Source organism: Sminthopsis crassicaudata, chromosome 4 (assembly GCF_048593235.1).
Source record: "Sminthopsis crassicaudata isolate SCR6 chromosome 4, ASM4859323v1, whole genome shotgun sequence".
NCBI classification, from domain to species: Eukaryota; Metazoa; Chordata; class Mammalia; order Dasyuromorphia; family Dasyuridae; genus Sminthopsis; species Sminthopsis crassicaudata.
The window spans coordinates 373,426,999-373,446,636 of NC_133620.1; the positions used below are offsets into that span (position 1 = coordinate 373,426,999).

At 53.6% G+C, this 19,638-nt stretch overlaps 2 protein-coding genes across 8 annotated transcripts; both read left to right on the plus strand.

Moving 5' to 3' along the window:
- The first annotated feature begins 312 nt into the window (after nt 1–312).
- Nucleotides 313–10,664, plus strand: ADAM15 (ADAM metallopeptidase domain 15). 7 transcript variants are annotated; one of them, XM_074265260.1, is made up of 23 exons: nt 313–532; nt 1,695–1,801; nt 2,662–2,738; nt 2,915–2,993; nt 3,140–3,216; nt 3,301–3,484; nt 3,592–3,726; nt 3,821–3,990; nt 4,095–4,179; nt 5,374–5,522; nt 5,633–5,807; nt 6,023–6,115; nt 6,257–6,561; nt 6,702–6,897; nt 7,007–7,084; nt 7,539–7,653; nt 7,914–8,052; nt 8,204–8,263; nt 8,374–8,533; nt 9,205–9,276; nt 9,770–9,841; nt 10,077–10,198; nt 10,305–10,664. In XM_074265260.1, the coding sequence occupies exons 1-23, from the start codon at nt 454–456 to the stop codon at nt 10,351–10,353; spliced, it is 2,778 nt and encodes a 925-aa protein (XP_074121361.1). In that variant the 5' UTR covers nt 313–453; the 3' UTR covers nt 10,354–10,664. The 7 variants fall into 7 exon arrangements, with proteins under 7 accessions (XP_074121361.1, XP_074121362.1, XP_074121363.1 ...); XM_074265264.1 differs by having other exon boundaries at nt 315–532; nt 8,449–8,533; XM_074265261.1 differs by lacking the exon at nt 9,770–9,841.
- Nucleotides 10,665–10,803: 139 nt separating this feature from the next.
- EFNA4 (ephrin A4) lies at nt 10,804–15,757 on the plus strand. Its single transcript, XM_074265289.1, has 5 exons — nt 10,804–12,029; nt 13,347–13,642; nt 14,181–14,249; nt 14,430–14,489; nt 14,946–15,757. Exons 1-5 carry the CDS (start codon nt 11,917–11,919, stop codon nt 15,062–15,064), a joined length of 657 nt encoding a protein of 218 aa, XP_074121390.1. The 5' UTR covers nt 10,804–11,916; the 3' UTR covers nt 15,065–15,757.
- The last annotated feature ends 3,881 nt before the right edge of the window (nt 15,758–19,638 follow it).

Sequence of the window (19,638 nt, forward strand, 5' to 3'; positions counted from 1 at the left end):
GCCGGTCCGACCGGGAAGCAACTTTGGGTCACGCCCCGGGATCGCCCACTGCGGGGGTTGGCCGGGAAGCTGGGGCCTGCAACCTGGCATAGGAGGTGGGGCTAAGGCGGCATCTAAGGCTGGGGGCGGGGCCTTAGCGGGAATCAGAGCAGGGAGCCTTGCTCCAGGAGGCAGGACCTAGTTTGGGGGGCGGGGTCTTGGTTGAGTTTAAGAGCTGGACCCGTCCTGATGGGTGGGGCTAGATTCATGGGCGTGGTCTGGGCTGGGGTCAGAGCTGGGAGCGCGGCCGACGGGGTGGGGCCAAATCCGGGGGCGGGGCCGGGCCTGGGAGAGGCGCTGGGCGGCCTCGGCCGCGGAGATCTCTGCGGAGCCGGCGCCTCGGCTGCCACAGCCGCCGCCGCAGCTTCACTGCCCAGCACCTGCTGCCCTCGCCCGGCCCCGGGCACCGCTGCCATGCGGCTGGCGCTGCTCTGGGCACTAGGGCTCCTGGGCGCCGGGAGTCCCATGCCCTCGGGGCCCCTCTTGGACACAGGTGAGCTCCGGCCCGGGGAAACTTGGGGCGAAGGATCCCGGAGGGATGGGGTGCGTCAGGAGAAGGGGGAGTCATCTCCCAGAGGGAGTCTAGCCTGTCCTGCACCCCCTGCCCTGGAGGGCCGGGACACTGACGCGCAGCCGGGAGCTCGGCGGTGGGAGAGCCAGGGTGACAGCAGCCTCCGAAGGCCGGTTCTGATGGATGGAGCTCCGGATTCCGGCTCCACCCCCACCCCTGACTGGGCCACCGAGATATGGCCCTGGTGCCAGGCACAGATGCCGTCCATCCCAGTTCTTTCCTGCCTGGGGTCGCAAGCCATCAGTGCCCCCTCTACAAGACAAACGTCCCGCCCTTCTCACTGGGGACAAGGAGGCCAGGGTCACTTGTCATCCACGGGGCCAAGAGCGTTAGCGGGCCGGGCCGGGGGGCGCTGGAGCTCTGGGGCCCGGGCAGGGGGTGTCCAGGGTCAGAACGCTTATGCCACCAAAGTTTGGGGATCCGGGAGGGGGAGCCACTAGAGGGAGGACTCACTGGCTCTCAGAACTTTCACTTCCTACTCAGTGTCTTGGACTGGGGTTGGGTGGGGGGAGACGGCCGAGGGGGTGGAGTGTCCGGAGGAGAGAGGTCCATTGTGTATGGGGGTGTGTGAGGAGGAAACCGAGCCCGAAGCTTCTTCGGGTGTGCCTGCTGCGGGTATGGGGGGGTGTTTGTTCTGCCGCCTAGAGATGGGTGTTCCCTTCCAAGATGCCACGGCGGGGGGGAGGGAGGGAGGGAGGGGAGGTGGGCACCCGGCCACCCTGGTGGCTGAGGACCATTGCCTGGGAGAAGGGGGAGGGGCCTGCTTGACTCAATGAGAGTGTTCCTTCTAAGGAAGGGGGATGGGACTATGGAAATAAGGAGGGGAAGGTGCCGGGAAGGGGGAGACTAGGCGAATGAGAGAGGAACTTTTTGAGGAGGTAACCGAGAGGAAGAGACCATGGAGGGACGTCCAGCCTACTTTCTCTACGCCCCAACATGCGATGGAAGCCCCCTTCCCTAAGCAAGCACGGTCCTCAGAAAGAAGCAAGTTCGGAATCCAGCGATAGGGACTAGAACCGCAGTCCCCCGAACCTTGGGATGTAGAACTTTGCTTCACACTTTGGGGGACTATTTGTTGTTTCAGGTCAAATGAGGGAGCACCTGCCCCTGTCAGAGGCACTTCCTCAAGGACACCCAGAGCCCCAGGTCCTTCGGGGCAACCTCACCGTCAGTCTCTCTGAAGCGCTGCGGGTAAATGTGCCTCTGTTCCCCTCTTTTCCTCCCTGACCTTGGACTTAGGCTGTGCTATGCCTGGACTCCTTCTCTGGGCAGATGGCATAATGGAGTTTTCCTATTAGGTTTACATCAGGAGAGTTTTGCATGAGAATCCCTAATTTGACTCTGAACAGCTGTGTGATCCTAGACAATTCACTTAACCTCTCTGAGCCTCCGTTTCCCCATGGGGAAAGATAAAATTACAGACTTACCTCATTGCTGTTCTAAGGAAGACGCTTTGTGAAGCTGAAACTGATTATTTTTGCCTGTCCCCTCCGAACTTTCCTGACTGAATCCTTTATACCTTCCCTGGTGACCAATTTCATTTAAGGATACTTTTATGCATCGCCCTCCTCCACTAATGAAACATCTGTTTGCTTGCTCCCCCCCCACACCCCAACCCTAACACTTTGTGTCTATTAGAAGAATTCTAACTCATCCACTCGGAACCCCCACCCTCATGTTCTCATCCTAGAAAGAGTTGTTCAAGACCCTGAAGGAAACTTAGAGAGGAGGGGCTTCTCATTGCATCCCCCACCCCAAAGCTGAGTCAGAGGAAGGGCTGGGGCCGGGAGTGGGTCCTCCTTACCATTTCCTCTTTGGGCAGGAAGCCGAGAAGGGGGCGGCTGAGATACCTCCTTTGACCCCCATGTGCCCCCCCTAAACAATGATCTCGGCCAGGTGGAGCTTCCTGATCTTTCCCTTGAGACTTCCCTACCCCCATCCTCATGATCTAACCTTCAGGATTCCCCGGAGAGCCCGAGTCTGTCTGGCTTTTGGAGGGTTGGTAAGCATAGCAAGGAGTGCTAGGTGGGTGATGGTATCTTCCCCTACAGGACAGGCTCCCCCAGAAATTACAGATCAGACTCGAACTGGAGGGTAAGAACCATATCTTGGAGCTGCAACAGAATGGGTGAGTGCATCAGAGGCTCACATAAAGGCAGCGCTCCTGGGGCTTAGCACTGCAAAGGGCGATAGCTCTCTGACCCACAGTTGTCTTTACATCATTATAGCCTTTAGCAGCTGAGCCAGTCCCTCCTGCCCACAAGATGCCGCTGACTCTGTCTCTTTTCTTACTTTGGTCTCTAGAGAGCTGGTCCCAGACACCCCGACTCTTGTGTGGTACCAGCCTGATGGCACCCAGGTGGTAAATGAGGGGAACACTCTGGTGAGTTAGGCACTAATGGACCAGGATTCACTGACTATTCAGGGAGCAGTGGATCTCTTTGGTTAAATTTCCCTTCTCTGGGTTGAAAGGTTATGTTATGTACTGTTATGATCCTTCTCTCAGATAAATTTGGTTCTCTATTGCAGGAAAATTGTTGCTACCAGGGGACTGTACAGGATCACCCAGACTCCTGGGTCTCTGTTTGCACTTGCTCTGGACTCAGGTAGAGAGCAGCAGATGTGGGGAAATAGGGCAAGAGGGCTTGAGGAGCTGCTGTCCCATCCTGAATTCCTACTTCTCTCCCTAGAGGGCTGGTTGTCCTCTCTCCAGAGAAAACATATACCTTAGATCCCAGGCCATGGGGAGTCACCCATGTCTCCAAAATAGAAGATATTCACCTGACAGGAGGCACTTGTGCCCTGAACCCAAGGCCCCATTCGTTCATCCAAGCACAGTCAGAGTTCAAACTGGGCCTGCATAGTCTTTATCGGGTAAGATTTAAATAGAAATGTCTTCCTCACCCATTGAGTATTCAAGTACTTATCAAATTGAAGTGGTTTCTTGGCCATCAGTGACCCTTCTTTTGGTCTCCTCCCAGAGTAAACGGGATGTAGTGTCAGAGACAAAGTTTGTGGAGTTGGTGATTGTAGCAGACCACAAGGAGGCACAGAGATACCCAGACCTCCACCAGCTACAGACACGAATGCTAGAAGTGGCTAACCAGGTGGACGCGGTGAGTTTCCAAGGAGGGTGGGCAGGGAGAGCAGGGCATCTGCTGTGCCCAAGCACAGGATATCAGACAAGGCCTGACTCTTCTTCCCAACTAGTTTTTTAGGTTCCTAAATGTGCGTGTAGCACTGGTGGGCGTGGAGGTCTGGAACCAGGGAGACCTGATCACAGTGGATGGAGATGCGGGCGTCACGCTGGAAAACTTCCTCCGCTGGCGACAGACCGAGCTGCTACCTCGACTGCCACATGACAGTGCCCAGCTGGTCACGTAAGAGCCCTTCTCCTTTGGCTGTTCTGACCACACCCTTATCAGGATGTGGCTACTTGAAGCCCTTGGAGGGTCCCAACCTTTGGCTGCCTTACTCCCCATAGGACCAGCCTATTCCTCAACTCTGCAGTGGGCATGGCAGTACAGAATTCCATCTGCTCCCCAGCCCTTTCAGGGGGTGTGAATGTGGTAAGTTTTCCTGAATCGCTTCTCTGTCTTTTGTACCCCCACCTATACCCCCGACTATTCAATTCAGTCAATTTAGTGCCTTTTACTGAAAGTAAGATAGTGTACAAAGAGAACTGTTTTATCATCACAGAACCTGTATTCAAATAACCCCTCTGTTATTCACCAGACTACCCTTGGACAAATGATCTCATTTTGGGGGCCCTTAATTTCCTTATCCACAAAACGAAAAAGTTGGCAAACTACAATCCATCTATTTTTGTACAGAAGTAGGTTTTAATTTTCATTTTTAAATAAAGTTTTATTATATTAAAAAATGTAATATCCCTGGCTCATGCTTTTACAATAACAGCACGTAGGCACAGGTCATAATGATAAAAAAATAGTAATAGCTAACATTGATGTAGTGCTCCCTATATGTCAAGCACTATGCTTATCTGTGTTGAGCCTCACAACAACCCTGGAGGTAGGTACTATTATTAATTGGTTCCCCCCCCCATTTTACAAATAAGGAAACTGAGGCACATAGGTTAAATGACTTGCCCAGGGTCACACAACTACTCCCTGAGGTCATATTTGAATTTGGGCTGCTGCACCAGTAGTTTGCTGAAGCTTGGACTAAATAGCTTCTTAGATCCCTTTTAGCTCTGGATGTATGTATATCCTCTGTGCCCTCTGATGTGGGCCCAGTTTGGATATAAGGGAAGTATAAGATAATGGATCCTGTCTTTGTGACATTTTGGAGAACCAGAAAGAAAATAGAAAGATGTAGGGGACAAATCACAGTATCAAGTCAGAAGTCCTGACTTAAGGGGAGCTAATATGACTTTGGGCCAGAGTTTCCCTTTGTGGGGCACCATTTCCCTCATTTTTAAAGAGATCTGGCTTTGACCAGCTGATCTCTGATGCCTTCCAACTTTAATTATTATTATATATTATTTTTAATATAAGCAGATGTTAACTGTGAAATACCAGTACTGATATTCTGTGGTCCAAGGTCCCTTCCAGCCCAAACGCACAATGAACTAGTTAGGCAGTAAAGGGAAAATGAGAACACCCTGTATAGGATGGCTTCAAGAAGGAGCTATTTTCTCTCCCAAAGTGGACAATGAATCAAAGTTCCAGAGTGGTCCCCTCTTTCCTCCTTCCCTTGAGTTTGTGCATTCATCTGTCTACCCTGACTCTCTCTTCCCCTAGGACCACTCAGTGAGCATCCTGGGTGTGGCGTCCACCATGGCCCATGAGCTGGGACACAGCCTGGGTCTGGCACATGATCCCCCAGGAGGCAACTGCCCATGCCCAGGCCAGCCTCCCACCAAGAGCTGTATCATGGAGGCTGCCACAGCGTGAGTGACACCCTGCTCTCCAAATCGGGGAGTGAGGAAGGGCCCTGGATGGAGGGGACTAGAGGAAAGGGCTCCCTTTCACCTTGGTCCCCTTTTCCCTTCATCCTCAGGTTCCTGCCGGGTCTGAGTTTTAGCAGCTGCAGCAGAGAAGCTTTGGAGAAGGCACTTTTGAGGGGAGCAGGGGGCTGCCTCTTTTCTCGGCCTGCTCAGCTGGCCCCTCGCCCCCCTCGATGTGGGAATTTATTTGTAGAGCCTGGCGAACAGTGTGACTGTGGCTTCTGGGAGGTGAGGGGCTCCCGCCTTTCCTTCTCTCCCTTGGACTCCCCCATTGCCACTCCTTGGCCCCAGCCTCTTGGAGAGTTATCTTTCAACGCTCTGGAGCTTGTCTCCCCTGAACCCTGAGTCTTCTCCCCAACAATATCAAGTTTACTTCTCCATCTTTCTCATCTGTGCTCTCTTTCCCGCCCCCCACCTTGCCTCTCTTTCTGTTCCACACCCAGGAATGTTCTGATCCCTGCTGTAATGCCTCCAGCTGCCAGCTGATGCCTGGGGCTCAATGTGCTTCCGATGGTCTCTGCTGTCAAGATTGCCAGGTTTGGGCCTAGGGTTGGCATAGAGGAGCGCTGGGAGCGTAACTGGGGTGGGGGTGGTAGTGAGGGTCCTAGTGACGTGACAGAGAAATGGCATCAGGACAGAAGGGTCTGCCCTCTGACTGGCGCCCTCTTTCCCCGCAGCTGCGCCCAGCGGGATGGCTATGCCGGCCAGCGCGGGGGGACTGTGACCTGCCTGAATTTTGCTCAGGGGATAATGCCCAGTGTCCCTCAGATGTCAGCCTAGGGGATGGTGAGCCCTGTGCAGGGGGCAAAGCTGTCTGTGCTGCTGGGCACTGTGCCTCTTATGTTGCTCAGTGCCAGGCACTCTGGGGTCCTGGTGCTCGCTCTGCAACCCCTGCCTGTCTCCAAGCTGCCAACACACGAGGAGATGGCTTTGGGAACTGCGGGAAACAGTACAATGGCACTTATGTGCCATGTGCTGCTCGGTGAGTGAGTACCTCCTGCCCCAACCCCAGCCCTTGCTCCCTCATCTTTCTGACCCTTTGCCTTTCAGCCATCCCTTCCCCCTCCCCCCTATGATTCCAGTTCCTTCCCTTCCCCTGACTCTCTAGCCCATCCCTCATAGAGATGCCAACTGTGGGCAACTCCAGTGCCAAGGTGGTAGTGTCCACCCTCTATTGGGCACTGCTCAGGAGACACTCACAGAGACCATTGAGGCCAATGGAACACAGCAGACCTGCCGATGGACACACCTAGACCTGGGCAGTGATGTGGCCCAGCCCTTTCTGGCTTTGACCGGCACTGCTTGTGCCCCTGGCCGGGTGAGTGAGCCAGACATCCCTGTGGGCATCAGACCCGATGACCTTAGAAACCCATTCGATGCTGAGATTCTGTGAGATGTTAAAGGGTTGCCTCCTCCATCCGTTGCAGGTCTGCATTGACCAGCGGTGCCAGCCAGTGGCACTTCTGGGGGCAGAGGAGTGTCGAAGCAAATGCCATGGGCATGGGGTGAGCAGAGGGGAAGGCAGCAGCTTCCAAGAGCAGACTGGGGAAACTGAAGGGGACTGGGGAGGTGCTAGAGCTGGTTCTCTGTGCACTCTTGTTCTTGCAAATCCCTCTTTTCTTGACCTCCACAAAACTCCTGATGCTTGGACATTTTTATATTTGCTAAATTAGCTGGAATAACATTGGGGGAAATGCTTCCTAAGGGCCCCTCCTCCCTGAAGCACTTTTAGAGGCACCCAGGAAGAGCTGAGTTCAAATCCTATCTCAGACACCTATTAGCTGTGTAACCCTGGATACTGTCTTTCAGTTTCTTCTACTCTAAAATGGGGACAATAATAGCACCTGCTTCTTGGGGTTCTGGTGTGAGGAACAAGTGACCTAAAATTTATAAAGTACTCGACACATGGAGGGGCTTAATACGTGCTTAATTTCTTCCTCCCTTTGCTTTCCTCTTCAGGTTTGCAACAGCAATGGACACTGCCACTGTGACCATGGCTGGGCACCTCCAGATTGCTCCAAGGAAGGCTTTGGGGGCAGTGTGGACAGTGGGGCCCTGGGCCAGCAGCCCAAAGGTAATTCGGTGGGAATGAGGGTGCAGAAGGGTAAAGGAGGAGCAACATCACTAAAAGAGACTGATCCCCGGACCTAGATTTTAGATCTCCAGGATATCAGAGCAAGGAGGGACCTTAGAGAGCTTCTGGAGAGAGACCTAGGAAAATTCAGGGGGCCCCTGGCTAGTTAGTAGTGGCCACTCCTACCACCATCCCCTTTTTTCTGACCTATTGACCTCTACCTCCATTCCTCTTCCTGGCTCTGGCTTTATGTCCGACAGCAAATAGTGGCCTGACTACAGGACTGCTCCTCAGCCTCCTCCTCCTGGCACTGCTGATGCTTCTCGGAACTTGCTATTGGCACCGTACTCATCTCCGCCGGAGACTCTGCCAGTTTAAGGGGACCAGTTCCCAGTATAGGTATTGGACCCATAGATCTCCTAAGGCCTCTGGCTCTGAGCCTTCACCCTTGCTCCTGACTCCCTGTGCCACCAAAACCTTTTGTCCTTCCCCCTCCCACACTGACCCAACTCCCATCCTCCTCAAACCCCTCCCCCTTTGTCCCCTCCAGGGATACGGCAGAGGCCCAGGTTCGATTTCTCCATGGGGGTGTCTGTGCCAATGGGTACAGGTAAGCAGGGCCCTTTGCTCCCATTCAGCCTGTCGGCCCTGTCTCAGACAGCTCCTCTCCATCCTGCCATGATGGGATGTTGCCTCCACACCCCTCCTTGATCTCTACAGATTTCACAAAGGGCGGACCTTCTCCAGAGATTGTTTCTGGGTAGATAATACTTGCTTCCCCTTCAACTACCCCAGGACATCGCCATCTGGCCCCCCTGAACGTCCAGGTCCCCCTCAGAGGACTCAGGCCACAGAACTCCAGCTGCTGTCCAGCACCAAGGTGGGTTCCAGGTCCTTTGTGGGGGAAAGGGGCAGGGAGACTAGCCCACTGAGCCCCAAGTCCAGCTGAGCTACCCTCCCCTATGTGGCGCCAGCGGGATTCTTAGTGCCTATTTCAGCAGGTTCTGGATGGTCTGAGAGTGGCTGACACTGTCCCGATGCCCATTGCCGGCTCCAAGGAGGTTGAGGAGTCATATCCTACCTGGGGTGGGAAACCTAAGATGGGTGACCAATGGAAGTGTTGTTTAGCACAACTCATTAATTGAGATGAGGGTGTTGTGCGTGGCACTTCAGGGATGCCATCCTGGATCTGGAGGCCCAGATGCCCTCTGACTACAAGATTGGGTAAAAGAAATTGGCACCACTCGGGGGCCCCCAACCTCAGAGGGACTGACAAGTGCTCCCGGATCCAGGGTGCACTGGAAGCGACACTTTAGTGGCTGTATGCAGTGGGGGATGGGTTTGCATGCCCACAGCCTGGCACGCCCCACTCTTGAATGTGGCTGAGTAATTGCATGATGCCCCTGCTCTCCTAAGGCCCTGGCTGCCCCCCCACCTTCAATATCTCCGACTGTAACTCTGATCCATCCTCCCCCACCACTGTTCTCTCCTCCCACCCCTCTTCTTTGTCTTCTCTCTGTGCTCCTTCTGCTTCTCCTGATCTTTCTGCAGTCTGGCGCTCTTGGTCACCCTGACCCCCCCTCCCGGCCGCTCCCGCCGGACCCTGTGCCCAAGAGACTACAGGTAAATCTAAGCAAAAGGCAAGGCCCAGCACAGGGTGGGCAGAGGGATAGAGGGATTTAGTGAGCCCAACTTCTGCCCACCCACATGAGGAACATGACTGAGCAAAAAAGCGCCTATCCCTGTCCCTCCCAGCTGTGCTTTTGGGTGGGCAAGGGCACTCTTCTGTGCCCCGTTAGGCAGTGGAGAGTAGCTTCTAATTTGGTATGTATCTCCACCTGGTGGTATGTTGTGGTACTACAGCCTACCTGCCGTCAAATTACTTAATTACACCCCCCCTCCCTTCTCCTCCCACGACTCTGGCACCTGAAATCGCTAGAGCAAAACTGTGCCCCGCATGTATTCTCACCCCTGCGCATGTACCCAAACTAGCCGAAAGCTGCACGTTGGCACAGAACCCTATCGAAGGCAATCTCTGAATGTCACTCCCCCCCACAACCCGGCATGCCCACTTCCCCATGGCTTCCTCCTCACTGGCACTGCTCTCTCTGTCCAGGCTGCACTGACCGATCGACCCAACCCCCCCACCCGTCCGCTACCCGCCGACCCGGTGGTGAGGAGCCCACAGGTAACGGTGTGGGGGCGGGCATAGCCCCTCCCCCCTCCTGGGCGGCAGCACTGATGGCCTGTAGCACTGGTTGCTGGAGCATGGTGCTCCTGGTGCCCCTTGGGCACAGTTCCAGGCCCTTTCCTAGCGGAGGTATCCCCTCAGGAGGTACCGTTGGCAGAAGTAGGTTTGTTAGGGGATGGTGGGTGACCTCTTGGGGTCATTCCCCTGATAAATTCTGCCTTCTCTCTGTCAGTCTCAGGGGCCTGCTAAACCCCCACCTCCAAGGAAGCCGCTGCCCTCCTACCCCCAGGGACGGCACCTCTCAGGGGAAGGGCCGGCTGAAGATAGCTCGGTGCCCCTGGTCGTCCCCTCTAGGTAGGTGAGGGGAGGGGTTGAGGATGAGGATGAAGAAAAAGTCCCTTTGGTGGCGAGATGTACACATTTCCCCCTTTTTCTTCTGCCCTGTCTCCTTTATCTCAAGACCTGCACCCCCGCCCCCTGCGGCCTCTGGGGCAGCTCTACGCGTCTGACTTCATCCTGGGACAGCAATCTCACATTGGAGAAGTCACTGTGGGCGCCCATTTCCCCAACATCGGACCTGAGAAGCCTGTGAAAGGGAAGCCTGCCCACCCTCTGCTAGGACTCAGAAGGTTCGAGTCCAGAAGCGGAGGTGCAGCCTTCTTATGGCACTATTGGGGTTCCCGAAGGCGAAGCACGAGATGGAACCCCGCATTGTTGACTCTGGGATGGGGGAGGCGGGGAGAGGGTCCAGGTGTGGAGGGGTGGGAGTGGGCCCGGTGCCGCTTGGGCTCAGCCGCAATAAACTGAGACCTGCCTCCGAGCCTCCGTCTGCTCTGAGAAGCTTGGGCCCAGCCCCTCTGCTGTCCTGCGAGGGAGGGGAACTTGGAGGTTCCCGTTCCGACCGCCAGAGGACGATGCTGCCCCGGCCGGAGAGTGGCTCCGAGAGAAGGCGGGGGAAGGGGGAAGAAAGTAGTTGGGTTTCTCCGCTTGCCTCCACCTGTCTGAGGTGGAATTCGGACGCCACGGACGGCGATCTGCGATCTGCCTCAACACAGCCTGTGTGGGCTTGAAGGCTTGGACTGATGCTTCAGCCTTTCCCTGACCCTCCCCACTGCATGTTGGAAATTAGATCGCAATAGAACTTCTGGTTATTATTGCTCTGAGGATCGCCCCGGGGGCAGTCAAGATGCCCTGCTGATGGTCGAAAGTGCCCTCCCTGTTCCTCTCCTTCCGCGAGCCCCTACCCAAGTAGAGGTCTGCAGAGGGACAAGGGGGAGAGTACCGGGTTCTCAGAAGCCTGGAGGCGGGGCGGGACGGGGTGAGGCGGCTCCCACGGTCCCGGGGCTGCGCACCTGCCTCCCCTTTCCTCCCGCCCCTTCCCGAGGGCTCGCGAACAAAGGTGCTTTGTACCGTGCCGCAGACACCTCATTACACCAAAGTCCGGACTGGGGCAACTTCCCCCTCCCTCTCCCTCTCCCCCTCCCCCCACCTTCCTGCCCTAGGTAAGGGCGGTGGTGGAGGAGAGCTGATGCTACCTCGGGTCTCACTGACTCTGGCCGGAGCCCAGCAAAAAGGGGTGTGAGTGAGGAGGAAGGGCGCGAGCTGGGACCCAGATGGAGCTGAAAGCCTTGATTCTCGTTCCATCCTTCTTTTCTCTCTCCCGGGCAATGAACTTATGTCAAGGCCCCTAAAAGCAACCCTACCCGGTGTGCCTCTCCAGGGAGCTGTAGCTGCCCCAAGACACAGACAGACAGACACACACACACACACACACACACACACACACACACACACGGAATTGTGCTCAACCTTAGTTGGGGGTGTGTCGGGGAAAGCCTGTGGTCAGTGAAGAGTTAACTCGGAGTTGGTCGGATTAGGTGGAGTCGCCTCCCAATTGGTGGAAAGTTACCCGGGGCGTGGCCTCTCATTCTGTTCTGCCCCCCCCCCTCCGTCATACCCCCCCTCCCCCTGTATCCTCCCCCCACCCCCCAGCCCGGGTCTACTTTGTACCTTCCTCGCCCTGACTCCGGAGCCCGGCCAAGCCGAGCCGGGCCAGACCAGACCCAGGGGCGATGCGGCTTCTGCCTCTGCTGCGGACAGTCCTCTGGGCCTCGCTCCTTGGGTCCCCGCTCCGGGGGGGGTCCGGCCTCCGCCACGCCGTCTATTGGAACTCCAGTAACCCCAGGTAGCCGGAACAAACCGGGCTTAGCCAAGCCGGGCCAGCTAGTCTCTGGGACAGGGCGTGCACTCTCCATTCCCTCCTCTCGAGTCCCCGCCAGGGCCGGACAGCCGCGCGCTAGGGCTCCTTTGTTTGAGCTGGTTGTGGGGGGGAGGGGCGAAGCTCGCCCCCATCACTGCTAGTACCCCCGCCCAGGTACACCCTGGCCCCCACGTGGGGAGGGGGCGGGAGGAGGTGAAGCCCCAGGGTGGGATACAGACATAAGTTCTGGGGAGGGGGGCCCCCATCTCCTAGATTTCAGGTCCCGCCCCCTTAGCTAGCCCCTTAATTCCACATCCCCCCAACCTCTAGCTGGCCCCAGAGGGTTCGATGTATGGAGAAAAGGGAAGGAGATCTAGGGTGTTCAGACTATAATATTTTGTGTGTGTGTGTGTGTGTATGTGAAAGAATGTGTCGGACCGAGTCTTTTAAGTTTCTTTCTCTGCCTCCTTGTCCAACTTGGTCTGTCTCGAGTTTTCCCTCTCTTCAGTTTATTCTGTCTCTGTATTTGTTTCACTGTCTGTCTCTCTTCCTATACCTCTCCTACCACACCGCTCTAGCCTTTTCAGTCTCTCTGCTCTCTTTGTTTCTCTAGGAGACTATCTTGCTTTTCCCTATCCCTATATCTGTCAATATCTAGAATTCCAACAGGTCAATCTGCCTAACCTAAATTCTAGTATATAAGATCTTGTGAGTTCCCACCTTTTTAAGGTCTAGGGGGCTCCAGAATAATTTAAATGGCTCAGAGGGAAGGGCAATGGGACGTCTAGAGTGGGGGTGGGGTACTGGCTTACCAGATGGAGCCAGACCGACAGGAAGGACAAACATCCTTGGTGGTATCTACTAGATGACACCCCCTCCCTCATGTCAGTCACTATTCCAATCTGTCTCACTGTTTTCCTATGTTACTGTTTCAGGTCAAGGTCCAAAAGTCTGCGTCTGTCGGTCTCTATTTTCATACCATCTCTGTCTCTCCATACTTCAATCGTTGTGTAGTTTTAGGAATGTCTTTATTTCCTTTTCTGTTTCTTGCTCTGCCTTTTTTCCTTTTTTTTTTTTTTTTTTTTTTTTTTCTTCCCTTTGTCTGCCAAGGAGAAGCAGCCTGATGATTGATCAGAGAGCCTTTAGACTGTAAGTGTATGTTCAGGCATAGATGGTGGATAGTTATATACAAAAGGGAGATTGAGCCCTTTGGAAAAGGGAAGCCTGGTCATTTAGGGGTACCCTAGCTGCCATCCCCTGAGACTTTCCTTAAAATCCTAATGCATGATCTATGCCCCACAGGTTGCTTCGAGGAGACGCAGCAGTAGAGCTGGGCCTCAACGATTATCTGGACATCTTCTGTCCACATTATGATGGCCCAGGGCCACCTGAGGGTCCTGAAACTTTTGCTCTTTTCATGGTGGACTTGGATGGGTATAAGACATGCAAAGCTGGGGGCACAAAAGCTTTCAAACGGTGGGAGTGTGCCCGCCCCTTTGCTCCTTTTGGCCCAGTCCGATTTTCAGAGAAAATCCAGCGCTTCACACCTTTCTCATTGGGTTTTGAGTTCCTGCCAGGGGAAACCTACTACTATATATGTAAGTAAAATAGAAGGGCCATGATGAGAAGACTGTAGGAGTTAGGGGTGGGAAAAACCAGACCTAGTAAAGATGATATGTAAGTAAAATGGAGGGGCCATGGTGAAAAGACTGGGAATTAGGGGGTGGAAAAAACCAGACCTAGTAGAGATGTCTTTCCACCTCAAAGCCTGACACAATCCAGGTCCAAGAAAAGAAGCCAAGAAAGGAGAAAAGGGACCTAGATTTCATGTACTGAAGGATAAGTATCAAGAATTTGGGAACAAACAGCCCCTAAAGAAACGATAATGAATGGCCATAGGCAAGTTGGAGTAAAAGGAGAGAGATCTAAAAGTGAAATAAAAGAAGCAAAAAGGAAGGTTTCTGGGTAATTTGTGGCCAGAAGAAAAGGAGAAATTAGAGAGCTCCATATCTTGGGAAGGAGACTGATAAATAGAAAGTTAAGAAAAGTGAAGGACAAAAGTGTGGGAGTCTGAAGCAATGTCAAAAAGCATGAACAAATCTTTGTTTCTCCTGCCCACCTGCTTACCTACCATAGCTGTCCCAACCCAGGAAAGTTCTGACCGGTGTCTGAGGCTGCAAGTGTCAGTGTGTTGCAAAGAAACCAGTAAGTGTTTGGATGGGTCTTTTCTTCGGTGAATGGGAATTAACTTCTTATAGGGTAGCAGGGTGTCTGAAAGTTGGGACTGCGGGAGCTTTGTGGAATGAATGATTCCCCAGGAATGAAGTTTTCTGGGGAACTGGAATATTGGGAATCTGTCGCTAACTCTGGCTTCTTTGTCTGTAGCTGAGAAGCCGACCACTGCATCTCCTTTTGTGCTTCCACAAGGCAATGGGGTTTCCAAGGGTAAGTCAAAGGCATGACATGCACTAATTCAGACTCTGGGTAGACTAAAGGGTTGGGGTAAAGGCAAAGAAGATGTGTGTTCTACTGATGATTGGCTTTGAAGGATCTGCTGAATTGAATAGGAAGTTGAAGAGATAGCAGGATGAAAATAAGTAAATGGAGGTGGAATGCATGAAGAACTTTAGAGATACAGAGTGAAATGGACTTCAGAGTTAGAGACCAGAGTTCAAAATCTGACCACATTCTCTCTAGCTGTGTGACCTGGGGGTTCATCAGATTTTTCATTTGTAAAATAGAGATAATACTATACCTTCATTATGTGAATAAGAAAACTGAGATAGATCCATGCTCTTAAACTAGGGGCAGAATTATGAGTGGGAGGAATAGGAAGGGGAGATGGGATTAAGTATGGTAGAATCACCCCTCCAACCCTCTCCCACTGCCTGTGTGTTACAGAGTCCTTGGGTCCAGGTGGGGGCAGCATGCCCGCATGGCAAGGAGGCCGGGCCCCAAGTCCCCTCTGCCTCCTCCTCTTGCTGCTGTTGCCACTTCTTCGCCTCCTTCGGGGACTCTGAGGCTGGCTTTGATCTCATCACACTCTTGGCTGTCAACCCCAAATCTAGCCTCTCTGTGTATGCCCCTGACCTGGCTTCAGCCTGGAGGCTCCAGCTGCTGGAAAAGGGGTGCAAGGATCAGTGCTTGGGGGGGCAGGGAAGTATTGAAGGGTTGAAAGACTCCAGGACTGTAATGCATTGCTCTTGGTGTGGAGCCTCGCAGGAGTTTCCCCTCTGATCTTTGGAGGAGAGGATCAGAGTTAGCTGGGGTTATCCCTACAATTTTTGAGTGCATGGGCGGAAACCTGGACAAATACTGAGACTGGACCAATTCTTGGATTTACACTAAAGTGAATACCATCACTTCCAACTGCCAGCAACTGGCCTTGGTCCCCTTTCTCTCTTCAGACTGAATTTTTTTCTGGAAAATAAACCAAACCTCAATCCTGGAGAAGGGGGATGAAACACTTAGTTCTCCTGGGAGCTTCAAGATTTCTACTAATCTGGGAGCAAGGCGATTTCTCCCTCAATCTGATCAACCAGCCCACCGATCCTCCAGGTGCTCCCAGGACTGTACCTTGTTCTCCAGCTGAGAACTCTTTTGTGTCTTCTGGGAAGACGGACTTCATATGAGATTGATTTTCATTTATTTGTATTTTTATAAGTATCTGGACTCAACCTTCAATAAACCACCTTCCCCCTTCTAATACACCACACCCTTTTGCCCTCTGGCTTCTTCCCTACTGCCAGAACCCTAGTGTCGTGGACTCCCACCTTGGCACTGGCTGACCTCCATGCCAGCTGTGCTCAGTGATCTGTGCCAGCCCTTGGTGGGCACCCCACTGGGCCTGGATGGGATGGATGCCAATAGCAGCTGTGGAGGTTGGCACCTCTCTCCCCACTTGCCCCCTCCCCAGCTTCCTGTGTGTATGAAGCAGGTGGAAGGGACCACAGATGCTCTGGTATTGCTGGAGCTGTTTGGGGCACAATCTAGGCACTAGTGAATCACTGAGGCCTGACCTTCCATTTAGGAAAGGAGCAGGGGGCCAAAAGAAAGCTGCATTTCTCAAAGCTTAGGCCTAGAAAAACTAAAGTATCTCTCCTCCTTTCCCTGAGGGCACTTGGGGCGTAGGTCTGGTCTGGAATTGTGGAGGGTAGGGTCAAATCAAAGCCTTCGACTGGCTCGGTCCCCTTTGTTCTAAGCTTTTATAGAAACAAGGGGATGGAGCCGGTGGTGGGAGGACCCCGGAACTCCCCGCCCCCCAACCTGTCAGTGCCCTCCCTCGTAGGGGAAGATTCTGCCCTTTCTCCACTTCCCTCCCACCCCCTTCTATCTTCCACCTGTCCGGGTCTCCCAGGCCCAAGGCTCTCCACCCTGGGCCTCCCCATCCCTCTTCCCCAGCCTCTCCTGGCAAATTGCCAGGATGCTTGGCGTGGAACGCGAGATCGATAAGTGGATGTTGTGCTGATTAGCTCGGGCCTGGCTGCTGCAGCTCGAGAAAGCGTGTGAACACGGGGCGGGGCTCAAGAAGGGGGTGGGGGGGCGCCTACCCGTGACTGACAAACAGGCAAAGTCGGAAAATTTCATATCTCCCCTCCCCCCTCCCCTTTTCCCCACCCCCGCCGTCTCACCCCTCCTCACCACATCTCGGCTGCCCCCCCAGGTCAGACACCTGGGGCTAGTCCCCTGAAGTCAAGATGGGAGGGGGGGGAGCACCGAAGGAAGGAACAGCTGCCTCCCGCCTCCTCCCGGCAAGACCACTCGGCGCTCACGCCGCCGCTGTAGCTCCGTGTTAATTCGATTGCTCTGTCCTGAGGCCGGGAGAATGGCACCGTCAGTTGCAGACGCACACAGACACAGCCGGCCCGGCCTCCTGCCCCACGCACCTAGGCCTCGTTCGGTGTGTCTGTGTGCATATCCCCGCACGCCTGCGCGTGTCTGGAGTCGTCCCTGCTGCCTGTAAGCGGCTGGGGCTTCTTTGCGTTAGTGTATGAGTGTATGTGTGCACCCCATCACTCCCCCCCAAAATTCCATCCCTTTCTCAGTTCGCTTTTTTGCTGGACAAGAAGGGTCCCCTTAGAGTGGGTGGAGGGGAAAGGCCGAGGATAAGGAATAGGAAACATAGAATGAACTTCTTGAAGCTTCAGTGCTGGGTTCGAGTCCCTTCCCTCCTGCAGCTAAGAGGAGGAGCTGGGGAGGATCTCTAGGCATTGCCATGGAAACCTCCCCCTCCGTCCGTCCGTCCCTTCCTCCCTCCCTCCTCCTCCTCCTTCCCTCCCTCCCTTCCTCCCTTCCTCCTTCCCTCCCTCTCTCTCTCTCTTCCCCCAGCGCTTTCTCTGCTGCACCCCTCCCCCCACTACATTTCTCAGGCCGAGGTTGTGGGGGAAAGGGTCGAGGACTGGATCACAGCCTTCTTGGTCCCTGGCAAACTCCGGGAATTAATGATTGTCCTATTCTCTGGCAAACTCGCCGCGGGGGAGGGGTGAGAGGTGGAGGCACCGAGACCCTGAGATCCAGGCTACCCAGGCCAACCAGCAACCCTCGTCGTCTTCCTAGGTCTTTCCTTCAAGGTCCGGGGCCGATGCATGTGCCGACATCACATAGGAACGGGGCCGGATAAACACACCTGGCCGCTTCACAATCACAAATTCGGCCACACACTGACACGTAGGAAAGCACGCATCCACAAACCCAGGCACACTTAACCCGCAGAAATACAAGGCAGGCCCACACACTACTGTTCCTTCCTCCAGACAACAGTCAGGGTTTGAATTTGACCTAGGGGTGGGAATGGGAGGATGGGGAGAGAGATTCTTTAAAGTCTCCGTGCATGGGAAAGTGGAGGGAGAGGATTGTAAACAGTAGCACCAGCCGGCTCCTAGCTTTCCCTTTCCTCCACTCATTCAGTCCCCCCACTTTCCTTGATCCCTTGGGCTGACGCGCCGCCGAGGAAAGTCGAGTGGGGCGTCCCGGAGAGAGATTGTAGGGAGGGCCTCAAGCTAAAGGTCCCAGCCCCAGACAGAGGTCAGGGTCAGCTAGGAGAGCTAGAAGGTACTTCAGCACTGGGCCCAAGAGAAGACTTCGAGGGGTGTTCCCCAAATGCGGTTCCGGGAGGCTGGAAAACAGATTCGGGGGAGTCGTCAAGTTCCCCCAAATTTCTGCTCTCGAAGTCTCATGATATCAGAGCCTCCATACCTTGCTCCATATTCTTTCCCAGTTCTCGGATAAAGTCCCGCCCAGCTCCCCATTTCCTTGGTTTCCAGAGTTAGAACGTGCCCCCATCGTGAAGTCTCCGGTTCTGCATTGTACGGGTTCATGCAAATTAGACCCTTTCTTTCAGGGCTGAATTCCGACACGTTTTGCCAATTTCCTTTCATTCATTCATTCATTCCTCGATTCATTCAACAGATATTCATTGAGAGCCTACTAGGTGCTAGGAGACCCTTTTTTCCAGTCCATCTCAGTGAGGTAGTCGGGAGATCCCCAATTGTGACGCTGTTGGAGCGGGTGTCCCTGCACCAAACAGCCAATGGAATCCTGGGGCCTGGGGCATGAGGTCATCGGTGGAGACTCCCATTGGTGGAGATGTGGAGGAAGGGAAGCCCCCCCTCCCCACTTTTCCCTTTCGGGGCCCTCTCTCCTAGCTGCTAGTAACTTCAGGGTATACTGGAATGGTACCGTGAATGGAGGAGGAAGGCTTCCCAGGGGTACTCCCATCTTTTCCAAGTTTTCTCCCTTACCCTACTTCCAGAGCAGAAGTTCAAAGACCTAGTTAATCCAAGAAGTGAATCTTCTTGTAGTCCTGAAGTGACAGGAGGAGAAGCTGGCATTGCCATCCCCACAGAATTGGTTCTTAGATCTAAGTGTTCACGTATCTATAGCTGATTTTCGTTTTATTTGCATATCAAAATGGACAAATCAACCCCATTTTCTTAGCCTTTTCTTCTTTACTCCTAATCTTTTCTTTTCACTTCCCAAGTATTTTCCCTCTCTCCCCAGTATCCTCTCCATTCTAACTAATGGCCTTTTAAGTATTTTATCTTTATAATATTATATTGTATTTGAGAAATCAGCTGCACTTTCCCAGTCCTTTCTACCATTAGCCACAAGCCACATCTATTTCCTAGAATCTCTACCCCCCAACTTTCCCCTCAACCCCTGTCCCCCAATCACCTCCCCTCTAGTATTCATCCACCTACTGCCTTTCTTACCAATGCATGCCCTGCCTGTGTCCCCTAGTTTCCTCCTCTCTCTTCAGTATATCCCAGCCCTTCTCTCTTTCACTGTTCCCCATTTAGCCTTTTCTAGACCAAATTGTTCATGCCTGAAAAAGTAACTGGCAACTTCTAGATGGACTAGAACTGCAAAATGAAAGGCATATTTTATTACCTAACCAACGTGTTGATTTTGGTTTCCTTGTCCATTTGTTGTTACAAGGGAAGGTGGGTGAATCACAACAGTGATGCAAAAAGAACAAGAAAAGAAATTCATGTCAATAAAACATTTTTAAAATTCACAAAAGTATGCAAGAGAGTAAAAGGACAATCAGAAGGGGAAACAGACAAGCAGAATAGTTTTGTTACTACCATGGGAA

Bases quoted from the DNA above. Each gene is read 5' to 3' on its own strand.
- EFNA4 (XM_074265289.1), top strand. From the start codon at position 11,917: ATGCGGCTTCTGCCTCTGCTGCGGACAGTCCTCTGGGCCTCGCTCCTT. The intron at 12,030-13,346 runs GTAGCCGGAACA...TATGCCCCACAG, and splicing joins TGGAACTCCAGTAACCCCAG to GTTGCTTCGAGGAGACGCAG. The intron at 14,490-14,945 runs GTAAGTCAAAGG...TGTGTGTTACAG, and splicing joins AGGCAATGGGGTTTCCAAGG to AGTCCTTGGGTCCAGGTGGG.
- ADAM15 (XM_074265260.1), top strand. From the start codon at position 454: ATGCGGCTGGCGCTGCTCTGGGCACTAGGGCTCCTGGGCGCCGGGAGT. The intron at 2,739-2,914 runs GTGAGTGCATCA...TTTGGTCTCTAG, and splicing joins TTGGAGCTGCAACAGAATGG to AGAGCTGGTCCCAGACACCC. The intron at 6,898-7,006 runs GTGAGTGAGCCA...CATCCGTTGCAG, and splicing joins CTGCTTGTGCCCCTGGCCGG to GTCTGCATTGACCAGCGGTG.